Here is a 22,028-nt window from a genome sequence, read left to right on the forward strand (position 1 = left end):
TTTCCACATGTAACTACTCGGTACAGCACTTACAGTACAGCACATGCAATAGTTACTCCCGGACAGTGCTTACTCAGTCTTACCGTACAATACGTCTTCTCCACTATGCTTGCTTGAATATATATATACGTCTCCCACTCCTCCGTAGCATCGAGTGGTCTATACTCCGTACATCAGTACAGTTCATTCTTTGCATACCCCTTTGGCCTTTGACAAAGTAACCGTCGTACCGAAAGCCATCATGAAGTGGACCAACGCCCTCGTTTTTGCCACCACCGCCTCGGCCGCCGCTCTCCACGGCGAGGGCGTGAATTTCGACATCCTCAAGCAGGTCAACACTACGCTGCAAGAAATCATTACTACGCTTAATGGAGAAAACACTGCGTCTACGGAATCCATAAACGGAGCCTTCTTCGAATCTAGATTACCCCCGCTCACCGACGCCGTTAAAGTAGAGGCTCGCAAGATTTATCTACTGAACGAGAAATTTTCCATCGAGGACAGAGACCGTCTTTTTGCGCCTGCCAGCAAGTTCCCAGAGTTAGCCGAGGCTCTTGATTCCGCCTTAAAAGGTAACACCATTACGGCACAGCTTGCCGAGCATGGCGGTTGCAATATTCGCAATTACATTCTTGGCCTTCGAGGTAACTTGGTCGAGTTAGTATATTATGCAGATTATATGTCACGTAAGATCAGCTCGGGTGGTATTGTTACTAATTTCGATAAACTTCTTTCGTTTGCCTATACCCTGGATAAAACAGGCGCAATGTTCCAGGGTTGTTAACCCAAGGCCAAGGGCATCGATACAAAGGGGTACTACGTGACCCTTATCCTGGTTGCCTGCTTCCGCCGAACCTACCCCTACCCGCTTCTGTTCGTACATGACCTTGTTTCTTGTCTCGGAACCAGTCTCAGGCCGTTCAAGGAGGACAAGGACCCTTCGGCAGTGGGTGGAGGATAGATGGGGGTGCGATATAGAGAAGCATGGTTCCAATACGCCTTGCGTCCACATATGTCTATGCTCTTGTCCGCTTGTCCCCTACTTGATTCCCGTCCAGGGCCTGCTGCGCAAGGCAGTGAAGCGTTTGAAATTCGCTTGGCAAGCATCTAGGGTGGTCACTCGTCCATGGCGATGGGTTACGTGGCTCGCCACGGCTGAGACGATGAAGCAGTCACGGCTGCCATGCTACGATGGCCGCCGTGACTGCTGTTGGAGCCGCCGCGAGCACTCCAGCTGCGACGACCGATGAAACCGCTTCAACGACGGCAACCACCGTCACTGTGGTGACCGCTGGAGCTGCTGGAGGTGCCTTGAATGCCGGGGAGCTGCTGGAGGTGCCTTGAATGCCGGGGCCTCTGCGGCTGCCACGACTGCTGTGGCTATCGCGACTTCTGGAGCTGTGACTGCTGTTGCTGCTCACACTGCCGTGACTCCTCTGACTGCTCTCACCATCATGACTGCCGTAACCGTTGCACCTATCGTGACTGTGACTGCTGCAATCGGTATAAATGCCACGACCGTTGTGACTGCTGTGACTGCTGTGACTGCCCTAGGTACCATGACTCCTGTGACGGCTGGAGCCGTTGGAGCTGCTGCAAGTATTGTGACTGCTCGACTGTCACGACTGATGTAACTGCTTCGACCGGTGCAGCTGCCGTGACTGCTGAAGCTGCTGTGACTGTTGCGACCGCTGGTGCTGCCGAAGCTGCTGTGACTGTTGTGTCACTGCCATGACTGCTGTCACTGCCATGACTGCTGTGACTGTTGTGACTGCTGGTGCTGCTGAAGCTGTTGTCACTATCATGACTTCTGTCACTACCATGACTTCTGTTACTACCATGACTGCCGTCACTGCCATGACTGCTGTCACTGCCATGACTGCCGTCACTACCAAGCCCGCTGCCACTACTAGAGCATCTGCAACTGCTCGTAGTACTTGAAATACGAGAGTTACCCCAACTGTTGTGGCTGTAATAACTCCTGGGGCAGCTATCGTAAATTCCGTGGCAGCCATGTCTACTGGGCTGTTGTGATTGCATGGCTGCCGTGTCCCATCCTTGATGCCCACTGTCGTTGGCTGTGGCAGACGGTGCAAGTATCCAGAGTTTTATGCGTAGCGGCGATGGGTAATTCAAATGCAGCACGCCGAGGCACCAGCAGAGGCACGCCTAGCTGTACACCAGTACTGGGCCCCTAGATTCATGAGGGTTGTCGGCACTCCGTACATGCATGGTGGATAAAAGGCGTCTTCTGCCCATGCTTCTCTATATTTTACCGCTGCATACTCTCCGTCTGGCTTTCCGAAACGTCCTCTTCCCGGCTCGGCAGTCCAAGACTGGCTCCAAGGCTGTTCCATGGCGTAGGTGCGAGCAAAAGGTGGCAAGGCAAAGTAACGGTATGCGTAAGCAGAGCCCGCAAGGAGTCGACTTGGCCGAAGCAGGTTACTAGAGGATGTGTACGTCTCGTGCCGAAGCCCTTGTGCGTGAACAATCCATGAATAATGAGCCCGTCTTGGCCAAGGACGCGGTAAAGGATTCAAGGTTATTGAAGTTGGCATTCTGGACGATGTCAGGCAATCTGTCAAGCGTACCAGATTCCAAATAGATCATGGCACTTTCAAGGCCAAAAATGGACGTCCTAACGGTTCTACAGGCTCCGTAATCGATGACGGTTGCCTTGACCTTTTATTTTTTGAAAGCAGAATGATGCCTATCCGTCAAGGGTGGTATTCACCACCTGGAGGACATGGGTGCCGTTCTCATGGCGCTCGATGGCGGCAGCGGAGACGGCGGCAGCAAAAACGACCATGTTGGTGAGCTTCATCGTAATAGCGCCGTGCAGGAGAGGCCATGCACAGATGTTGAGGGAAATTTCCAAGACTGAATTTCGTTGCCATACTTGCCAACTGACAGTTGCGACGGAGGACTCTTCAATATATGTGTGTACAGTATACTGGTGGCCGAGTAAAAGAATTTGCGTCATTAATCGTATCCGACGCCAAGGGATGCGGCGACGAAGAATTCGAGTGATTAATACTGCATGCCTCCCTAATGTGTCATAATATACCCGTGCCTGGAGCGCTCCACGCACGGGGTCGATGCTGTAATTCATCGAGTGCTGATTCCCATGGCCCTGGCGTTTGCGTGTACTTGTTGCACCGCCTTGGAAGGGTATGCATGATGCTGCACTTGGTCCGCCGTTCGTACTCTGCAATCCGTACTTGTGCCGTACTCTGCACTCTGCAGTCCGTACTCTGCACTCTGCTCCGTACTTGTGCCGTGCTCTGTACTCTGCAGTCCGTACTCTGCACTCTGCGCCGTGCTCTGTGCCCCATGCTCCGTGTCATGCATTGCTCTGCACACTACGGAGTACTCCGCACTCAATACTCCGTGCTCTGCAAACACGCACACCCAGGCAATATGTCCATGTACTCCGTACTCCGTATAACCTGTTCACCCAAGTAGTATGTTGAAAGTAGTTGTAAAGTACTTGTGGTGACGCATCTTGATCTGTCGTGTCCAAGTGCCTGTACCGTGGTTCAAGTCGTGTTAGTTGGTTAGGTTACGTAACTGTTCACACTCACCCCTGCGTCGGCAGACACTCTGGCCACGGTGCCCGGTATGGTTGGGTCTATGCCTGCCGCTCGTGTGATGGCTGCTCAAACACTGCAGTGCTTGCTTGTGTCCTCCGCAAAACTCAAGCCATGTGTTGCGACAGACATCGGGCGATTCGCTCGATAGTCGGCACCAACGAATCAACCAGCGTCGGATGGATCTGAACTGGTCTGTCGGTGTTCCTCGCCGAGCCGTCATTGCTCACCACAACAAGCATGTCGCATCCATGTGCCACGTGAGACCATGTAGACGCGTGATGTCGAGGCTCAGATGGATCTGGTTGGCTGCACGGAGTAGGGTTGCGAGGCAACGTAACCCCTGCACGCAATAATCGTGACATGCTTGGCCCCAAAGGCACGGGCTGTCGTGGCCACTGGGGCGGCTGCTCTGCTCGAGCTTTTGTTGCTACCCGGGCTGTGACTGCCAGCATGGAAATGGCTTTTGTGAAGTCGAGCTGCTGAGCTCTTGCAACTGCCGTAGCTGCTGGGCAGTGCAGTGCTTTACTGCTGTAGATGCCGTGACCGCCGTAACCGCTGTGACTGCCGCGACTGTTGTGACTGTCATAACTGCTGTGACTGTTATAACTGCTGTGACTGCTGTGACTGTTGTGACACTGTCATAACTGCTGTGACTGCCATGAGTTATGTGACTGCCATGACTGCTGTGACTGCTGTGACTGCTGTGACTGCTGTGACTGCTGTGACTGTTGTGACTGTTGTGACTGTTGTGATTGTTGTGACTGTTGTGACTGTTGTGACTGTTGTGACTGTTGTGACTGTTGTGACCGCTGTAACTGATGTAACTGCTGTGACTGTCGTAACTGTTGTAACTGTTGTAACTGCCTTGACTGCTGCAACACCCTTGACTGCTGCAACACCCTTGACTGCTGCAACTGCTTTGACAGCCATGACTGACTTGACTACGGTCCCTGCTTTGTCTACTGCGACTGCCATGACTACTCTGACTGCCATGAACTGTGATTGTTGTAGCTGCCATGGTAGCTGTACCTGCTTAAGCTACTCTGACTGCCGTGACTGCTATGGCTGCCATGGTTGTTGCAACTGCCATGGTAGCTGCAAATGCCATGGTAGCTGCAACTGCTAGAGTTGCCGGGGCTGCCGTGACTGCCAGAGCCATTGAAACTACCCGGGCCGCTGCAAATGCCGTAGCTGCTCGGGTTGGTGCAACCACCAGAGCCGTCGTTTCTACCCTGGCCGTCATGTTTCCTAGGACTGCTAGTGTAACCACCGGCGCCGCCAAGTCCACTGGAACTCCCGTCATCGCCATGGCCGTCGTAACCGCTGGAGCTGCCGTAACCCGTCAAGGAGAATCAACATGGGCTTCCATCCGGGACGGCTCGTCTGTGGAAATCGAATTCCATCTTCCGTGCTCCAGATGCCGGGTGGCATGATCCAAGTCTCCAACCGCCTCGACGCCTCGCCGTTCGGCCAAAAGTCATGGCCGATCCTCTGTTGGCTCGGCCAGTCGCCCAAACAGCTTGCTTCGACGTGAGCCATCACCTGCGTCAATCCGTCGGGAGCGGCCCTCGCAGAAACGGGAAGAGGGCTCCTGCGCTGCGAGGCGAGGAACCCGCCCGTTGGCCTCGTTCACCAGTGCTACCGCGGGACAGGCCTCGGAATGACGCAACCGATGCACGCTGATAAGCAATGTCCGTGCCGTGATGTCGGAGACGCAGGTGACGTGTGCGTCGACGTCCAAAGACAGGACTGGCCGAGCTCTCGTCAGCATGTCATGCATGACTTCAATCAGGGGTCGACAAGGTCCGACCCGCCCCTATTTCCGGATGCCTCACGTTGCGGTCCCCCGTTGGTGCCGTACGAACGCGGCCTCTGGCGCCCGACTCTCGTCCAAGGTACGGGTGGCAGCCAATCGTGGTACGGCAGCCGACGGGCGCCTAGCTGTGCCGCTCCATTGGCCATCCCCATGGCCCCTTGATCCAGCCATGCTGCCCTCGGGAGGCAGCGTCACAATCAAGCGAGCGAAGACAGATAAAGCCTGTATGGGACGGTAAAGGAAAGTTCCTGGCCGGCCTGCAATATCTCCGCCATCACGCTCCCGCTTGGTGAGCTCTGCATTGCCGTCAGCACGGCACCATGGCTTCAACTGTCGGGGCTTTGCTGGCCCAAGATCCAACAAACTCCGTCCAGAACACAGGCTACACGTCAAGCACGAACAAGGCATGGACCGAAGGGTACCATCCAATCAAGAACATGACGGTACACACGAAAGCCTGCGGGGATGGACTAACATACGCAAACTTCGAGACCGCTTTCTTGCCCCTCTATGATGACGACCGAGTGCGCATGGGCACGGCTGCTTTTCCTCCGAATGGCAGGTCATGGCGGATGGGAAGCGAGGCCGACGTCGAATTATGGTTCCACACCGAGATATCAAACGTCGTGCTCGCAGCCTGGAATCACCACCCGACGGTGGTCCAAACCTCGCATTCGAAGCCTCCATCGGAGAAGAACATGCCCGAAGAGGTCGATGCAACGTATTCGTTCAAGTCCAACCAGCACAGGGTTGCACTTGTCATTGGGGAGATGAAGCGGAACCTTGTCGACGCGGATAAGTGGCAGTGCGGGAGAATACCGTCAAGCGGGCCTCAGGACAGGCTGTCCCGAGAACTTCGGGGGTATGTCCGATTCCATGCATCCACCGGTGTGAAGCCAACTCCAATCAGATATGCACACAAGTACGAATGCCCGCAAGTATTCTGCTTCGACGGGGACACGCTTCTGCTTCTTCAGTTTCGCGCCAACAGCCGGGCCGAGCTGAAACATGAGCGCTGCCCAGTCGACTGCTGGGTGCTTCCGCGAGAGAATAGCGGCACCCCTCTGCGGTACGCACTCTATAGGCTTCTGGCGCAAGGCTTCCGTCGATTCCAGGGCGGTGTTGCCCTCGATGGGTTCTCATCCGACTTGCGCCAGTTCTACAACGGCCGACCTCTCTGGACGCTTGGTGACGTCGCAACTTCCCAGCATCCCAATGGGTATGCCCGCTCCGTTCACGTTGCCACGGGAGCTTTCATGTGGACGCACCCAAGCGGTACGGATCCGATATGGGAAACGGGAAGCATTTGGGGGTAGCATGCACCAAAAACACCCGTCATTTTCGTTTGCATGTTGGACGTCAACTTTCCGAAGACTTTGTTTTCAGAGGAAGCAGTGACGGATCACCTGTGGCTTCATCAGTCTGCTCCAGCAGCGAACCAGTAGGTAAAATGCCGAGTGGTCCAATCATGTGCCACTTTCTGGAGCGTCGCGGTTTGCGATCCTTTCGGACGATCCTCTCGACGAGGCGGGCATTTCTTGTTGCCACTGATGCATTGAGACGCTCGTGAGTATGCGTTCAAGGAGACAATGCTCCGGCAGGCGAATGGGAATTGTCGGCAGTGCGTCCATCAGCGGCCTCCGAAAATGATGGGTATCAAAGCGTTCGTTGCCTATGCAAACTCGCCACGGCGTACTGCTTCGGGTTGGAGGTGAAGAATCTCAACCATGCTCCACGAACCGGTGGGCTTCGGCTCGTTTCCAACGTGCCCTGCCTTGTCGGACTCGTCCACAAGTCCGCATGCCTTGGACCATTTGCGCCGCTGCATGCCGAAAACACCAGGGCTAAGAAGGCCGACAACACCACGAGGTGCTACCGTGCAAGGCAGATCCAAAGCCTCCCGGAGGTGCACTCATGGGGAGGTTGAGCGTGACTGATTTTATTTCACACGGAAATCTGCTTAGATGCTGCGGAGCGCGTAAAAGGAAGGGTAATGTGGACTCGAGGGAGTTGATGCACCTGATTTCAACTCGGACCCATGGATATGTTGCGTCCGAGGGGAGCATGGTAGACGGTTTGGGTATGCATGGCCAGGATAAGCAACAGTTCGTTCGGTCCATCTCCGTCGGCCTGAAGGGTGGACAGACAGACAGCCATTCCGTCAGGCTATTCGTCGACGGCTATGAAGCCGTCCTCTAAAAAGCAATGCTGGTTGGTCTTGTAGAAGCGAGCCAGCCACTTGACCGTGGATGCAACGTCCGAGGCGAACTCTTCATCCGACAGACCTTCCGACATGGACTCCAAATCAACAACCATGACGGCGTCGCCGACGAGGTGAAAGTTGTCCAGCTTTCTATCCTCCTGCAACACACCAAATCGGGTGAGCGTGGTCAGGGCGTCGTGCATGATGCGGCAAAACGTCGCCTCGTCCAGCAAGGCTCCCGCAGGTGTCGCCAGACAGGCGCCGCCGATGTCGGACAGGAGAAGGGCCCTGGCGCCGCAGTAGCGAATCTCGCCGTAACACTCGGGAATGACGATGCCCTGGAGGCTTGCAAGCTTCGCGTAGGTTGCCTTTTCCGCCTCAAACTCTTCGTCCCAACCGTCCTTGTGCTTCTTGACGACGAGGCACGACGGCAGACTCCACTCGGGAAAGGATGCCTTGCACCGAGCGAGCCACGGTGACGGGAGAAGGGTGTAGATGATCTGGACGAGCCTGTCCGCGGCGCTTGGATGGACGCGGAGACGGATGACGTTGCGGTGCACTCCGTCGACCTGCGAGGCGGTTGCGTGGACGAAACGAGTTCGAAAGCGAAATCGCTGTTGAACCCGTCAGCCGGCATCCAGTCGACGGCAATGGGGGCCAAGCCGGACGCCGCATACCACGGTCTCCGTGGTGGGCGGGCTCGGTACGAAGCGCAGCTTCAGAGGGCCCAGAGTTGGCTGCTCCCGACGGGGCGGCGCGGAGGACCTCGGCGCCGGCCATTTCGGCGGAGGGGCATCGTCGAGAATCACTAGCCCTTGCATCGTGGGACGACGTCGTGGCATCGGGGAGCGGGCAGCAGGGAAAAAGCAGAGGGTATGGGACGATGTGAAGGCCAAGTGTACGCGCGTCCAGGCTTGTCGTGATGCAGCTCCCGCAGGTGCGATGCCTGGGGCAGCAACGGCAGCCGGTGCGAACCACGTGACCCAGCTCATGACGTCGCCGAGCATGCCAAGGGGCGCAGCCGGGAGCACCAGTACTTACTGTGCGTAAGTACAGCATACGCACAGTAAGTACTCCGTACAGCACTTGGTATACTTGTCGGCCCCCCGCAGTACTTGGGTGCGCTCGGTGCAAATAACAGCACCATTGTACTGGGTACCGAGGACAGAGTGCAAGCGACGCACTCAACATGCGTACAAGGGACTTGTCGCGATACGACCCATCGATAGGACGGGAATGCGAGCAAGTTTCGTGCTTGTACTCGACAGTACACTACCTCTGCTCTGCCCCGTACCCTGCCCTGTACTCCGTGCGATTCGCGGCATCAACACACCGTGGGTCCTTTCGCCGTCGGCATCCGCCCTGCACGGCTTAGCTGCATACTGCATAGCTGCATACAACAACACCTCGGTGACGGCTGACAGATGCGAGGCAAACACCACGCCCCCCCAATCTCCATGGTCCGGCACGCATGCCGCCCAAGGCAGGCCCTGGACGGGAATCGAGCGGGGGACGAGCGGACAAGAGCGTGCACATGCATGGATGCGAGGCGTGTTGGAACTATGCTTGTCTATATTGTACTCTCATCTATTCTCCACCTAGCTTGCCGAGTGGTCCTTGTCGTCCCTTGACGGCCCGAGACTGGTCCCTGGACGATTCCTATGCGCTTGCTGTCGGTGTAGTGCGGGTGAGGACGAGGCGAAACGAGGCCACGTACGTGCAGAAGCCAGCAGGAGTAGGTTCGGCGCATGCAGGTTACCGGGACAAGGGACAACCCCTTCGCGTCGAGGCCCTCGGGTTAACAACCCTTGAACATTGTACCTGTTTTGTCCAGGGAACGGGTAAAGGACCGAAGGTTGTCGAAACCAGCATCACCGGCATACGAGCTGATTCTATCCAAGATGCGATGTGATAGAAATGACAAGTCGATCAAAGAGGCTTGAAGGGAAAATATGTAACCTGCAATGTCGCAACCGCCATGCTCGGCAAGCTGGGCCGTGATGCCGTTACCTTTCAAGGCGGAATCAAGAGCGACGGCTAAGTTTGGGAACTTGTTGGCAGGCGCATAAAGACGGCCTCCGTCCTCCTCGGAAAAAGCCTCGCCAAGTTGATCAATCTTGTGAGCCTCCGCTCGAACGGCGTCGGCGAGCGGGGTCAATCTGGAGTGGAAGAAGACTCCGTTTATGGATTGCGTCGGCGCAGGGTTTTCCTTGTTGAGCATGGTGATGATTTCCTGCAGCGTGGTGTCGACCTGTTTGAGGATGTCGAAATTCACGCCCTGGCCGTGGATAGCGGCGGCCGAGGCGGTGGTGGCAAAAACGAGGGCGTTGGTCCACTTCATAATGGCTTTCGGTACGATGGTTAATCTGTCAAGGTCAAGCTGTCAAGGTCAAAGGGGTATGCGAAGAATGAATTGGGCCGATGTGCTGACCACTCGACACCACGCAGGAGCGGGAGACGTGCATATTTATAGTCGAGAAAACGCATTCGCAGTCGAGAAATCCCGGCACCTTCGCGCCACTCCTCGCCTTGGGCGCCGAGGGATAGGGCGACGGAGATGCGATGCGTAGATTACTCGCCGCACGTCGTGGACATGTGGCCGGGAATGGCTGCATGACACGGAGACGTGAGCGCAACCCGAGCAGTGGCCCGGTCCGTCGCCGGTCGCGTACGCACCGAGACGGCTGGTCAAACGCACCGCAACTGGCCAGTGGAGGAGACGGCCATGCCCTCCTGCTTCACTACTCGCATCAGACGTCGAGGGATAGGGCGACGGGTTTCACCTATGGACAAGGCAGACCTCGCGAGTCGCGAGCCGCGCAGGCACGCAAGCATCGAGCCTTCTTGGTCCGATAGCCAACGTACACGTCGTCGAATGCCTGGGCTGATGAGAGGCCACACGCTTGCATCGCCACGACTCAACTCGGCAACGCCGCAAGGGCAGCCTACAGCCTGTTACCGTCGGCCCCGGGTCGACTGCCAAATGGACGAGGCTCGACGCCGCACACGACGGTCCGTGGCGAGCCGTGAGAGAACGAAGACGCGTTTCCGAGGGCCGAGCGGGGGGTTTTGCCTTCGAGGCCGCCGCAGGCGAGCGGAACGCCTCGAAGCAGGTCGTGGCATTTCGGCGGCGACGAGGCGGCATTCGGAATCGTCCGTCGTCGCAACCCAGGAGCGTAAGCGAAGGAGGGGGTTATGGTGAGGTGACGAAGCGTGCAGAGCAGGGCCGGCACCACGGTGGTGTGGCGAAAGCGTTGACGCCGTCGGTCACAGTGCGGTGCCAAAAATAGAATCGTCACTTTTGTCGCGTCACGGCACCTGGACATGTGCCCATTTATTCCGTCCCCCACTGTTGGGCCCGGCAGGCCTCAGGCAGGATTTGGACGACGCGCGTTTCATGATGAGCCGTCCGTGGTGCCTCTTCGGCACGGAATAATACGGCTCCGTGTCACAGCTCAAGCACCTGCACGGATGGGTGATGCGTGCAAAGGACTGCACACGAGTCCGTACATGCATCACGGCATCAGATACATTGTAGTTTTACTCGTAATCGCGTACTGCGAAGCGACACATGTGCTTCCGTGCCGTCGCCGGTGGAGGGAGCGAAGCGCAGGCTCTCGGGGCCTCGCCGCAGGGCACGGGAGGTTGGTGTACATGTACTTGCATGTTGGGGCGCTCCGTGCACGACACTCCGTACCTGTACTTGCTCGTATTCCCGTCTCGCAGCTCTCGCCCACCACCTCCCGTCCCTGTCGAGAGGAGCGGTTCTGCTCGTGGTACGGGCAGCATCCCGGCTGCCGTGTACGGGCTGTACAGTACAACCCTGCACGGAGCGGCAATCAAGACTGCATGCCAACCACGTACGGTATTCGTACACCTGCACGTGTGCTCGCCCGTGTACTTGCAGTATTACTTGCTTACAGCGCACGCACACACCTACAGCACAACTCGGCGGACATACCTAGCACGAACCACGGGCGCAAGTACATGTACATGTAGCTGTGTGCGCACGAGTGCTCCGCTCTTGTACTTGTACATTCAAGCGCACGTGACTGCGTGCTGGACCCTGGAGCCGTCAACGTTCCCAAGTGGGATGCGCGGCCTTTAACGATGTACATACAAGTACCTCGTCCTCGGCGCTGCGCAAAGCGATGCCGTGCTCTGCCCGCAAGTATTCCCGCTCGAGTCACCGCAGTACTCAAGTACGGGGAATGCTGCCGAGTCACAGCCGGTGCGTCGTCCGCCATGATGGATGCCCGCCGTGGCCACGGCCGACCTGCCATCGGGCGGAGCAAACGCAGCCATCCTGCCTCGCCCCCGTCGCGCTCAAGGCCTGCGCACCGCACGGGGTACTTGCCAGTACCTGGCCATCACGTGAGTGCACCTGGATGTGCTTGTCACTTGTGCTCGGGCGAACGCGCATTGTCCGCGGACATGTACATCTACCTCGACTTTGCCCGACATGGGTGTGCGAGCAGTGCAAGTTGGTGCGTGTGCAAGTACATGTACCGAGCCTTGCCCGCGCAGCATCACTTCGTATTCCTACGCGCCTACTTACGGTGCTTACCGTGGCGGTGCATCGCAGGCGGCGTGAGCAAGTACAGTGCCCAAGTAGTAATACCTGCACGGCTCTCTGTTCGCGTCTCTACCACCGCGCGGGTGCCCGCCCCGCGATAGCGGCTGGAAAGTGACTTGGGGAGAGATATAGTGGCCGGCGGCCCTTTGAAAGAATGGCCGACCAAGCACAGTACTGGGTACGGAGCAATACAGTAGTTGGCAGTCATGATTCGTCGGGGTTGCACAGTAATACATGTTCCCAGTGCAAGTACTATTACTATTACCTACCTAGTAAGTAGCTGCTCCGTGCTGCACACGTAATAGTTGTACTGTACGGAGGCATGCAAGTACATGTACACCTACTAGTGCTCCGTACTGAACGCGCTCACAGGGCATGCAAGTACATGTACACCAGCCAGTACTCCCTACTGAACGTGCTTACAGGGCATGCAAGTAAATGTACACCTAGTAGTGCTCCCTACTGGACGCACTTACAGGACATGCAAGTACATGTACACCTACCAGTACGGAGTACTCCCTTAGTACTGAACGCGCTTACAGGGCATGCAAGTATATGTACACCTACCAATACTCCCTACTGAACGCACTTACAGGACATGCAAGTACATGTACTCCTACTATCAAGTAGTACTCCGTACTGAACGCACTTGCAGGATACATGTGAGGATACATGAGCGTGCAAGCAATTACATGTGGTGCTCCGTACTCCGTGCCTCCATCGATACCCATACTGGCAAGTACTGTATACTGTACAATGTATAATTACTTGCAGTATTCTTAGGTACTAGTACATAGTTCGGAGCAAGTACGGCGTTCATGTGCGTGCAAGCAATCGCCTGCACTGGTACTCCGTGATTGTACTCCGTGCCTCCATCGATACCCATACCTGCAAGTACTGTATACTGTACAATGTGTCATTACTTGCAGTATTCTTAGGTACCTAGTACGGTGCGTGTGCAGGCAAGCCAGTGCACCGTCGTCGGCCAAGTAGCTGCACGGAGCGCTGTGCAAGAACCGTACATGTGACGAACATGTACTCCGGCCCAGTGGCCGTGAGTGTGCTCGTGGGCGTACCGGTACGACGAAATACAGCGCTGGAGCCTTGCGCTCCGTGCTCCGCGCACCGTCCTCCGTGCGGCGCAGGTCGTGCGAGGCCAAGTACCCGTACACGACGGTACATGCGGCGCGGTGCACGCGCCGCCGAGTGCTCGCCGTGCATGTACACGTACAATCGCCGGCGCGCGTGCGTGGTGCGCCGCGAGGTCCTTGTACCGAGCGGTGCGCGCCCGGAAATACTTGCCACCGGCGCCCAGGTACTTTGGGGCGGAGCGCCTGTACCGAGTACGGCTCGGCACCACGCCGGCCCGCTTCCCCTTTTTGCCGCGAGACCGCGTGCCTCGTTTTGCAGCCCCCTAGTGGCGGTGCTGGCCAGGTACCCGAAACGTTAAGAAGCCGTTTCCCTGGCCGCGAGCTCCGTCGGCCTCGACAGCCTCGTTTCCCCCCCTCTCCACCATCACAACGTCGGCCCTCGTCCACCGAATCCATCGTCCATCACGCCCCCCGGCCGCGGCCTCGTCCCGGAGAAATTGCCATTCCTCTCGGGGCCTCCCGATGGACGACGCGTGTCGCACGAAACATCGCCTCGTCTCCTCTCCGCCGCGCCGCCGAGATCCGTCACCTTCGGCCGCCCACGACCCGTCCCCTTCACCCCGTCCCTCGCTCGACCGCCGTCGCCGCCGTCGTCTCTCCGTCGCTCTGGACGACGTCCATTGACCGGTTGCCATTCGTGCCGTTGCCCGCGAGCACCGCGAGAGCCGTTTCGCCTGGGTCTGGCGAAATTTCACCAACCCAGTGCCCGTCGCCGACACGCTCTCGGTGCCGCCGCCTTCCCGAGGCCACCTCGACTTCGCCTCGGCACCGCCGCAGGCCTTGGCCAGTTCGCGTCGTCACCTCTGCCCGACCTCGGACCGGTTGCCTCCGCCCTCGGCCATGGCAACCTCGCCGCCGGCCTCGCCGATGCCGGTGCCTCCGCGGCCCCTGAGCGCCGTCGCCCGGCCCGCACCGAGGAGCGCCAGCAGGATGAGCGTCAGCGGCAGGCCGGGAGGCGGCAGTCGCGCTTCCGATGAGGACGGTCGGACCGCCGTCAGGGTGGGTATGTTCATCTCCTCCCTCCGGCGCCGCGTCGCCGACGTCGAGCTGACCACGGTCGAACCCCAGCCGTCCGGATACGACCGCCTCTGCACGCCGCCGACCCGGGATACGACCTCATCCCCCAGCGCTTTCGCCGCTCGACGATCCAGGTCACGTCCGAGACGAGCCTCTCGGTCGACTCGCCCCAGGGCCGCAAGCTCTTCGTCTTCGACCGCGTCTTCGACCCCGCCGTGACCCAGGACGACCTCTGGCGCTACCTCGAGGAATCCGTCACCGCCTTCACCCAAGGCTACAACGTCTCCATGCTCGCCTACGGCCAGTCCGGCGCCGGCAAGTCGTACACCATGGGCACCTCGGGCCCCGTCGAGCAGCAGGACGACCAGATGCGTGGTCCGTACTCCCCGTCCCCCGATGACCCCGCCTCGTGCCTCGTCGCTCACCTCCCCGTCTCCCCCCCTCCAGGCGTGATCCCTCGAGCCGCCGCCGGCCTCTTCGAAAAGCTCCAGCGGCCGCTCGAGAGCGACAAGTCGGGCTCGGATCCGATCAGAGCGTCGAGTGCCATGTCGCAGCTCCGCACCCCGCGCGGCCGAGGCCAGCGGAGCCTCCCCGACGACCAAGCCTGGTCCCTCAAGGCTACCTACGTCGAAATCTACAACGAGACGCTGCGCGACCTCCTCGTCCCCGAATCCGTCCCGCCCCACGAGCGCGCCAACGTCGCCATCCGCGAGGACGTCAAGGGCAACATCATCCTCACCGGCCTGCGCGAGGTCGACGTTCGCTCCGTCGACGATCTCATGGGTGCCCTCAACTTCGGCTCCACCATCCGCCAGACGGACGCGACGGCCGTCAACGCCAAGTCGTCCCGCTCCCACGCCATCTTCTCCCTCCAGCTTGTCCAGCGCAGGAGCGCGCCGTCGACGGCCCGCAGGGCCGACAAGCGCTTCTCCGTCCCCCTCGAGGCCATGACCGGCCAGGACGCCTCCGTCACCACCGACAGCAAGCTGCACTTTGTCGACCTCGCCGGCAGCGAGAGGCTCAAGAACACGGGCGCCCAGGGCGAGCGCGCGCGGGAGGGCATCTCCATCAACGCCGGCCTCGCCTCGCTCGGCAAGGTCATCAGCCAGCTCTCGTCGCGCCAGGCCGGCTCGCACGTCTCCTACCGCGACTCCAAGCTCACCCGCATCCTCCAGGACTCGCTCGGCGGCAACGCCATCACCTACATGATCGCCTGCGTCACGCCCGCCGAGTTTCACCTGAGCGAGACGCTCAACACCGTCCAGTACGCCCAGCGCGCCCGCGCCATCCAGTCGAAGCCGCAGATCCAGCGGGTCGAGGAGGGCGACGGGGGCGCCGTCGTCGAGCGGCTGCGTGCCGAGGTCAACTTTTTGCGAGAGCAAATCCGCAGCGCCGCCGCCGCCGCCGCCGACGGCCCGAGACGAGAGGCCGCCCTCTCCGACGACAGACCCGACAGGCAGAGCGGGCGCGAGGCCGAGCTTCAGAACCGGCTCCTCGACTCGCAGGAAAACTACAGCAACCTCAGCCAGAGGCACGCGAGGCTCATCTCCGAGATGGCCAAGGCGAGGGAGCCCGAGCCCGAGGACGGAGCCGAGGACGGCGACAGCGCCACCGACCGCCTGAACCGCTCCAACTCGTTTGCCCAGGCCGTCGAGCAGGTCGTCCTTGAGTATGAGAAGACGATCCAGTCCCTCGAGCAGTCCCTCTCCGACACGCGCACCACCCTGTCGAGCACCGAGGCCGGCCTGCTCGAGAAGGAGACGAGGTGCGCCTACGCCGAGACCATCAACGGCCAGCTCCAGGCCCGGCTGCACAAGCTCATGGATCGCGAATCGAGCACGGAAAACTACCTGCACGACCTCGAGGAGAAGCTCGACGGCCACACGAGCGGCGAGGAGAAGAACGCGACCATCATCCAAGAGCTCCGGAGGGAGATTGCGAGGGTGCGCGAGAACGAAGCCGCGTGCGAGGACTACATCTCGACGCTCGAGGAGAGGTTGGCCGAGGCCGACCAGGACGCCGAGCTGATGCAGCGCGAGGTCGACCGGCTCGAGCAGGTCGTCGAGCGTCAGCGAAGCCTGGGCAAGCTCGACGCCCTGCTTCACGAGCTCGACAACGTCGGCGACGCCAAGATGCCGGCGCACGAGGATGCGAGCGCCGTGCTCGGCCGAAATCTCCCCGGCCGCTCGCGAAGCCGATCGAACCTCGACCGCCGAAGCCAGCTTGGAGACGCCGCCCTCGCGCACGACGAGCACGAGACCGACGAGCACGAGGCCAACGAGAAAGAGGCCGACGAGCACGAGGCCGACGAGCACGAGGCCGACGAGCACGAGGCCGACGAGCACGAGGCCGACGAGCACGAGGCCGACGAGCACGAGGCCGACGAGCACGAGGCCGACGAGCACGAGGCCGACGAGCACAAGGCCGACGAGGCCGAACCCGCGTCGGCTCGGGAGGCCTTTGGCGATGGAGATGGACCGACAGCCCACGTCGATGGCCGCACCGCCAGCGGCCATGCCTCTCCGTCCTCGGCCCGGGGCCGACGCGTCACGGACAAGCTCGAGAGCGTCCACCAGGAGCTCGCCGATCTCCGTCTCGAGCACGAGACGACCCTCTACGACTTCAACGAGCTGCACGCCAAGTACGAAAGGGCTCAACGTGCCCTCGCGAAAATGCGGCGCGCCGCCGACGAACGTGGCCATGCTTCGCGCGCCCCCGAGTCGGTCGCATCCGTCGATTCGCGCGCGCACAGCCGACGCGACTCGTGCTCCTCCGACGCCAAGTTCGTCGACGCCAAGGAAGACCCTCGATCCTCGACGTCGCGCTCCCTGTCCTCGGAACTGTCCGTCGCCCTCGATTCCGCCGCCACGGCGGACACGTCCCACGCCTCGGCCGCGGCCGACGACGAGGCGACGACGACGAAGCCGGCGTCGTCCAGCCTCGACGTCGCCGGGGCCCGAGACGACAACTTGGCGCGGGAAATCGACCGGCTGCAAACCTTGGCGCGGGAACGGGAGGCGGCGGAGAAGATGCTCGCCAACAAGTACGCCGAGCTCCAGTCGAAGCACAGCGAGACGCTCGACATGGTCGAGGAGCTGAAGACGGAAATGTCCAAGGCGAGGGCCGTCGAGGCCACTTCGCCGCGGCAGTCGACGCCCGTCATACGGCGCAAGTCGAGCCAGAACATCATGATCATCGACCGCGCGCAGCGCTCCCTCGCGTCGCTGCGCAACATTGCCGCCGAGAACTTCAAGGATCGGCCCGAGGCGATGCAGAGCTTCGAGCTGAACCTCAATGCCGCCACGCACGAGCTCTACTCCCGCAGCGGTCGAATCCAGGAGCTCGAGGCCGACGTCGCGGCGGCCAAGAAGGAGATGGAGACGAAGATGACCATCATCTCGGGCCTCGCCCGCGAGCGCTCGAGCCTCAAGGCGAGCCCCATGGACATGTCCATGGTCGCGACGCTCCGCGACCAGCTGGAGAAGAACGAGAGGCAGCTCGTCGAGATGCGCGAGGCTCACTCCATCCAGGAGGAGGCCCTGACGTCGGAGCTCGCGGCCCTCCGGAAGTCGTCCAAGGAAAACCCGACGGTCGTGGCGGGCGATTCGTCCAAGGCGGCGGCGAACGAACCCTCGCGAGAGCATGACGAAACGGTGGCCAGGCTGCGGAGCGAACTGGGCAACTGGGAAGGCAATCACAAGACCGTCGTCGACGCGATGCGAGCCACCGAGGCCGGCCTTTGCCGCACCGTCGAGAAGCTCGAGGCCGAGATCGCCGCCCTCTGCGCAGCCATGTCCGGCGCGGAGACGGAGGCGAGCGCCGACGGAGGCGAGACGGCGTCGGAGTCGGAGCTGAAGCGCCAAGGCCTCGTCCGTTTCCTTCGCAACGAGATTGACGAGTACAAGGCCGTCATCAACGGCAACGCGACCAAGGTGACGGAGCTGGAGACGGCCCACGCTGCCACCAAGGCTGAGCTGGCGAGCATGACCGCGGCGCATGGCGATGCGCTTCAGGAAGCCGCTCGTCTCAAGGAGATGACTGCCAAGATGGAGGAGCAGATTGCCGCTTACGAGGAGGCGGCCGGGAAGCAGCGGGAAACGCTGGCGAAACTTGCGTCGGACCACGCCGACGACACGGCATGGAAGGCTCGCGAGCTGCAGAATCACGAGAAGCAAGTCGAGCTTCTCAAGGCGGAGCACGCCGAGTCGATTCGGACGACGGAGACGGCGCTGCGACAAGCGACGGACGAGCTGACCAAGGTTGCGACGCAGCTGTCGCTTGCCGTGGGCGCCGAAGTCGAGGCCGACAAGCTCGCGGAGCAAATCGACAAGCTGGCCGCCGCGCAGAGGTGCCTGGCCGAGGAGCGCATCAAGGCGGCCGAGATGACGACGCAGGTGGCCGAGCTGACCAGCATCAACGGCACGATGACGCGCGACCTCGAGGCGGCCAAGGCCGAGCTGGCCGGCATGCTCGTCGAGCAGGAGGGGGCGTCGCTCGCGTCGCTCGCGGACCAGCTGGCGGCCGTCAAGAGCAGAATGTCGGACCTCGAGGCCAAGAACAAGAAGAACAGCCGGCTCATCGAGGAGCTCGAGGAGCAGCTGCAGCACAACTTTGACGAGGCGCAGATAACGAACAACCGGCTGAGCACGCTGCAGACGGAGCGCAACGCGCAGCTCGAGGAGGCCCTGTCGGCTCGGTCGAAGCTCCAGACGGAGCTCGACGCGGTCCGCGAGGAGCACGCCTCCCTGCAGGTGAGCGGCCAGAGGGGTGTCGAGAGGGCGGCGAGCGGGCATCGGCTGACAGGCTCGCAGACCAAGTATCAGGAGGTTGCCGGCCCGGACGAGGTAAGGCGATCGAACTCGACGACGACGATCCGCCGGAGTCCGTCCCACCCGTCCCTGCCGTCGCCGCCGCCGGCGATCCCCCTGCCGCCGCTGCCCAGCGCCGCGACGAGAAGCGCGTCGCCGACGAACGGACCGGTGCCCTCGCCCACGTCGACGCTCGCCCCGGGCAGGGACAACGCGGGCGCGACGCAGGCGACGGAGGATCAGGAGGTCAGGATTCGGGCCATCGAGAAGGCCCTCTACGCCGAGCGGCAGCTGACGCAGACGCTCGAGGAGGCGCTCACGGACCTCGAGAAGCAGTCGAACAAGGTCAAGGCCGACGGCGACGCGTGGAGGAGGCGGGCGACGGAGCTCGAGGGCGAGATCAAGGAGCTCAAGGACCGTCCGGCGGCCGGGTCGCCGCAGGACAACCGCTGGAGCATCCACGCCGTCGAGGAGGAGCGCAAGAAGCGGCAGGCGGCCGAGGCGGCGAGGAAGCAGCTCGAGGAGAGGATGAACGCCATCAGCAAGAGCAAGAAGAAGAAGGGCAGTCTCAACTGCTTCTAGGAGGGGCGGAGCGGCAGCCGGAGGCCGGGCCGGAGAGACGGCGAGGACGATTGAGACGATTCACGGACCGCGTCGCACGGCTGACCGGACCGCCTTTGTTTGACCACTGTTTATTTCACGCAGCGAGCATGGCCGGCCGGTGCGATTTGCTCGCCTCGGGGGCACACTCACCCACGGGAACGGGCCGGACGTTGCGAAGCACGCACATATGAGGAAGGGAACGATACCACGTACATTCGGCATGACGAAGGCGAGGGACGGAGATTACGATGAATTGAGTCATGATAGGGTTCGCGTTGAATACACGGTTGGATTGCATGTTGGCGGAGAGTGTGCGCTTGCTCGACGCCGCTGGATTGCATGTTCGCGGAGAGCGTGCGCTTGCTCGACGCCGCCTCGGCGCACGTTGGTCCCCGGGCCGTGTGGTGATGGAGAGGACGACGAGGAAGCCGGCGAGGACGACGAGGAAGCCGGCGAGGACGACGAGGAAGCCGGCGAGGACGACGAGGAAGCCGGCGAGGACCGTCTGCCTGCTCGGGCAAGACCACGGAGCAAGCTTCGGCCGCCTCATCCTCGCTCCTGGTCGTGCTCCGAAGGGAGAGCGGCGGGAAACCAGCCGTGATGGTCAAGGTCGACGGCCAGCTCGCCGAGAGCGCCGGTCGTGACATGGACGCCCTCGGCACGCAGGGCCTCGGCCTGATTCCTCGCACCTTCGGGGTTCGACCTGGCACGTCCGTCACACGTCGTCAGTCAACGCCAGCTCTTCGGCGACGGATGGGGCGGGCGGCGCGGCACCTCGGCGACACGATGCCCCGGGCGCTGATGACGCGCTGCCACGGCACGTTGAAGATGTTGAAGCGCGCCGACGGGTCGCCGGGGAGGTGTTTCATGCAGACGCCGACCTGACGAGGCCGCTGGGCTTTGGCGACCGCTTCGTCAGCACCACCATCCGCCTCGGGGGCCCGGGGGTTGTGGAGGCTGAGACGAGAGACGCACGCGTGCCGACGAGCCTGGCGATGTGGCCGTAGGAGGTCACCTTGCCGGCGGGGATCTCCTGGACGGCGGAGTAGACGGCATGGAAGAACGCCTCGGCCTCGTCGGAGCGAGCCATGCTGCGGATGAGGTTTCGAAGTCGATGATAAGAGTTTGGCCGGTCGCCAGTCTGATGGAGAGCGCAGTCTAGGATTGGCAGGGGTAGCGCGAGCACGAGTAAATGGGATGCAATAGGCGCACGGGTACCCGTGCATCTAAGTAACCTATATTATAAGTAACATATATTATATACTACTAACAATGGAGTTTGCTGGATAACAGCACTATACGCAGTTGGGTATTTTGTAAGGCATTACGGAAAGTTGAAGAGCTGCAGAAGCTTCTTTACAACAACTACTTGCCTAGTTTTACTGGTACATTTTCTCAATCTTATAGTCTCCCTTGCGTACATACAATAAGGCCTACAAGAATAAGATTAACCCCTTTATCTATAGCTCTTCCATACACAGTACTGCCTTTGCCATTTTGGCAATCCTCGGGTATTACTCGAGCCTCGTTAATATATTAATCGAATAGCTACAAATTGTTATAATATTAGGCTTTGCCTAATAGAGCTATGTCTTAGGACAGGGTCGCGTGCTACCGCACGTGACTCTGTACTCTATGACTAAGCAGGTATTGGAGTATAAGTACTCCAATGCCTAGTATTCAGATTAGAGTGCCGTAGATTTCTTAACAACTATTTCCGACCACTAGATACTGGTAGTACTAGTGACTCCATAACACAAATCCAACTAACCTACGAAATAGTACTAAATGCAAGGGTAGTTTATGTAAAGTAATTAAAGCAGCAACACGGCCAAGAGTACAGCCAAAATGCTGCAAATACTATACACTAGGTCATACAATGGCCTTAAAGTTATACTCTCCAAGATATACAGAGCTATTGTAAAAAGTGTTATAATACTAGAATTTATACTAGTAAGACTACCCAAATAGGATACTATCCTATTATTAACCCTAGATATATATATTGGCTGCCCTATGCCTATCCCTTTCTTCCTGTATAACCTATCTTGCCCGCTATTAGGGCCTGCCTTAGCCCTAGTTCATTTTTGTTATCGGCCTGGTTCTAGCCGCTCTGGGCCTAGTCGTAGCCCTAGAGCCTACTATATTAACCCCTAATATTAGGGTATTGCCGTTCTTATTGGGTCGGGGGGTTGCCCTAGCTGTCCCCTAGCCGGGCCCGCCTTAGTCCCTAATTTTATCCTCTATATATTATAATTCTA

The 22,028-nt window shown here is 59.7% G+C and overlaps 7 protein-coding genes across 7 annotated transcripts; 4 read left to right on the forward strand and 3 right to left on the reverse strand.

Moving 5' to 3' along the window:
• Positions 1-241: 241 nt before the first annotated feature.
• DCS_08253 (uncharacterized protein) lies at positions 242-1,735 on the forward strand (the record flags this gene model as incomplete). Its single annotated transcript, XM_040805531.1, has 3 exons — positions 242-644; positions 1,327-1,599; positions 1,653-1,735. The coding sequence occupies 3 exons, from the start codon at positions 242-244 to the stop codon at positions 1,733-1,735; spliced, it is 759 nt and encodes a 252-aa protein (XP_040655635.1).
• A 2,516-nt stretch (positions 1,736-4,251) lies between these two features.
• On the forward strand, positions 4,252-5,026 carry DCS_08254 (uncharacterized protein; the record flags this gene model as incomplete). The annotated part of the gene is made up of 2 exons (XM_040805532.1): positions 4,252-4,591; positions 4,632-5,026. The coding sequence occupies 2 exons, from the start codon at positions 4,252-4,254 to the stop codon at positions 5,024-5,026; spliced, it is 735 nt and encodes a 244-aa protein (XP_040655636.1).
• A 703-nt stretch (positions 5,027-5,729) lies between these two features.
• Positions 5,730-6,725, forward strand: DCS_08255 (uncharacterized protein; the record flags this gene model as incomplete). Its single annotated transcript, XM_040805533.1, has 1 exon — positions 5,730-6,725. The coding sequence occupies one exon, from the start codon at positions 5,730-5,732 to the stop codon at positions 6,723-6,725; it is 996 nt and encodes a 331-aa protein (XP_040655637.1).
• Positions 6,726-7,575: 850 nt separating this feature from the next.
• Positions 7,576-8,619, reverse strand: DCS_08256 (Protein kinase-like domain protein; the record flags this gene model as incomplete). The annotated part of the gene is made up of 2 exons (XM_040805534.1): positions 7,576-8,226; positions 8,290-8,619. 2 exons carry the CDS (start codon positions 8,617-8,619, stop codon positions 7,576-7,578), a joined length of 981 nt encoding a protein of 326 aa, XP_040655638.1.
• Positions 8,620-9,410: 791 nt separating this feature from the next.
• DCS_08257 (uncharacterized protein) lies at positions 9,411-9,953 on the reverse strand (the record flags this gene model as incomplete). The annotated part of the gene is made up of 1 exon (XM_040805535.1): positions 9,411-9,953. One exon carries the CDS (start codon positions 9,951-9,953, stop codon positions 9,411-9,413), a length of 543 nt encoding a protein of 180 aa, XP_040655639.1.
• A 4,226-nt stretch (positions 9,954-14,179) lies between these two features.
• DCS_08258 (kinesin) lies at positions 14,180-19,746 on the forward strand (the record flags this gene model as incomplete). The annotated part of the gene is made up of 2 exons (XM_040805536.1): positions 14,180-14,342; positions 14,408-19,746. The coding sequence occupies 2 exons, from the start codon at positions 14,180-14,182 to the stop codon at positions 19,744-19,746; spliced, it is 5,502 nt and encodes a 1,833-aa protein (XP_040655640.1).
• A 115-nt stretch (positions 19,747-19,861) lies between these two features.
• DCS_08259 (MGMT family protein) lies at positions 19,862-20,857 on the reverse strand (the record flags this gene model as incomplete). The annotated part of the gene is made up of 3 exons (XM_040805537.1): positions 19,862-20,276; positions 20,360-20,470; positions 20,649-20,857. The coding sequence occupies 3 exons, from the start codon at positions 20,855-20,857 to the stop codon at positions 19,862-19,864; spliced, it is 735 nt and encodes a 244-aa protein (XP_040655641.1).
• Between the last annotated feature and the right edge of the window lie 1,171 nt (positions 20,858-22,028).

Source organism: Drechmeria coniospora, chromosome 03 (assembly GCF_001625195.1).
Source record: "Drechmeria coniospora strain ARSEF 6962 chromosome 03, whole genome shotgun sequence".
Lineage (NCBI taxonomy): Eukaryota > Fungi > Ascomycota > Sordariomycetes > Hypocreales > Ophiocordycipitaceae > Drechmeria > Drechmeria coniospora.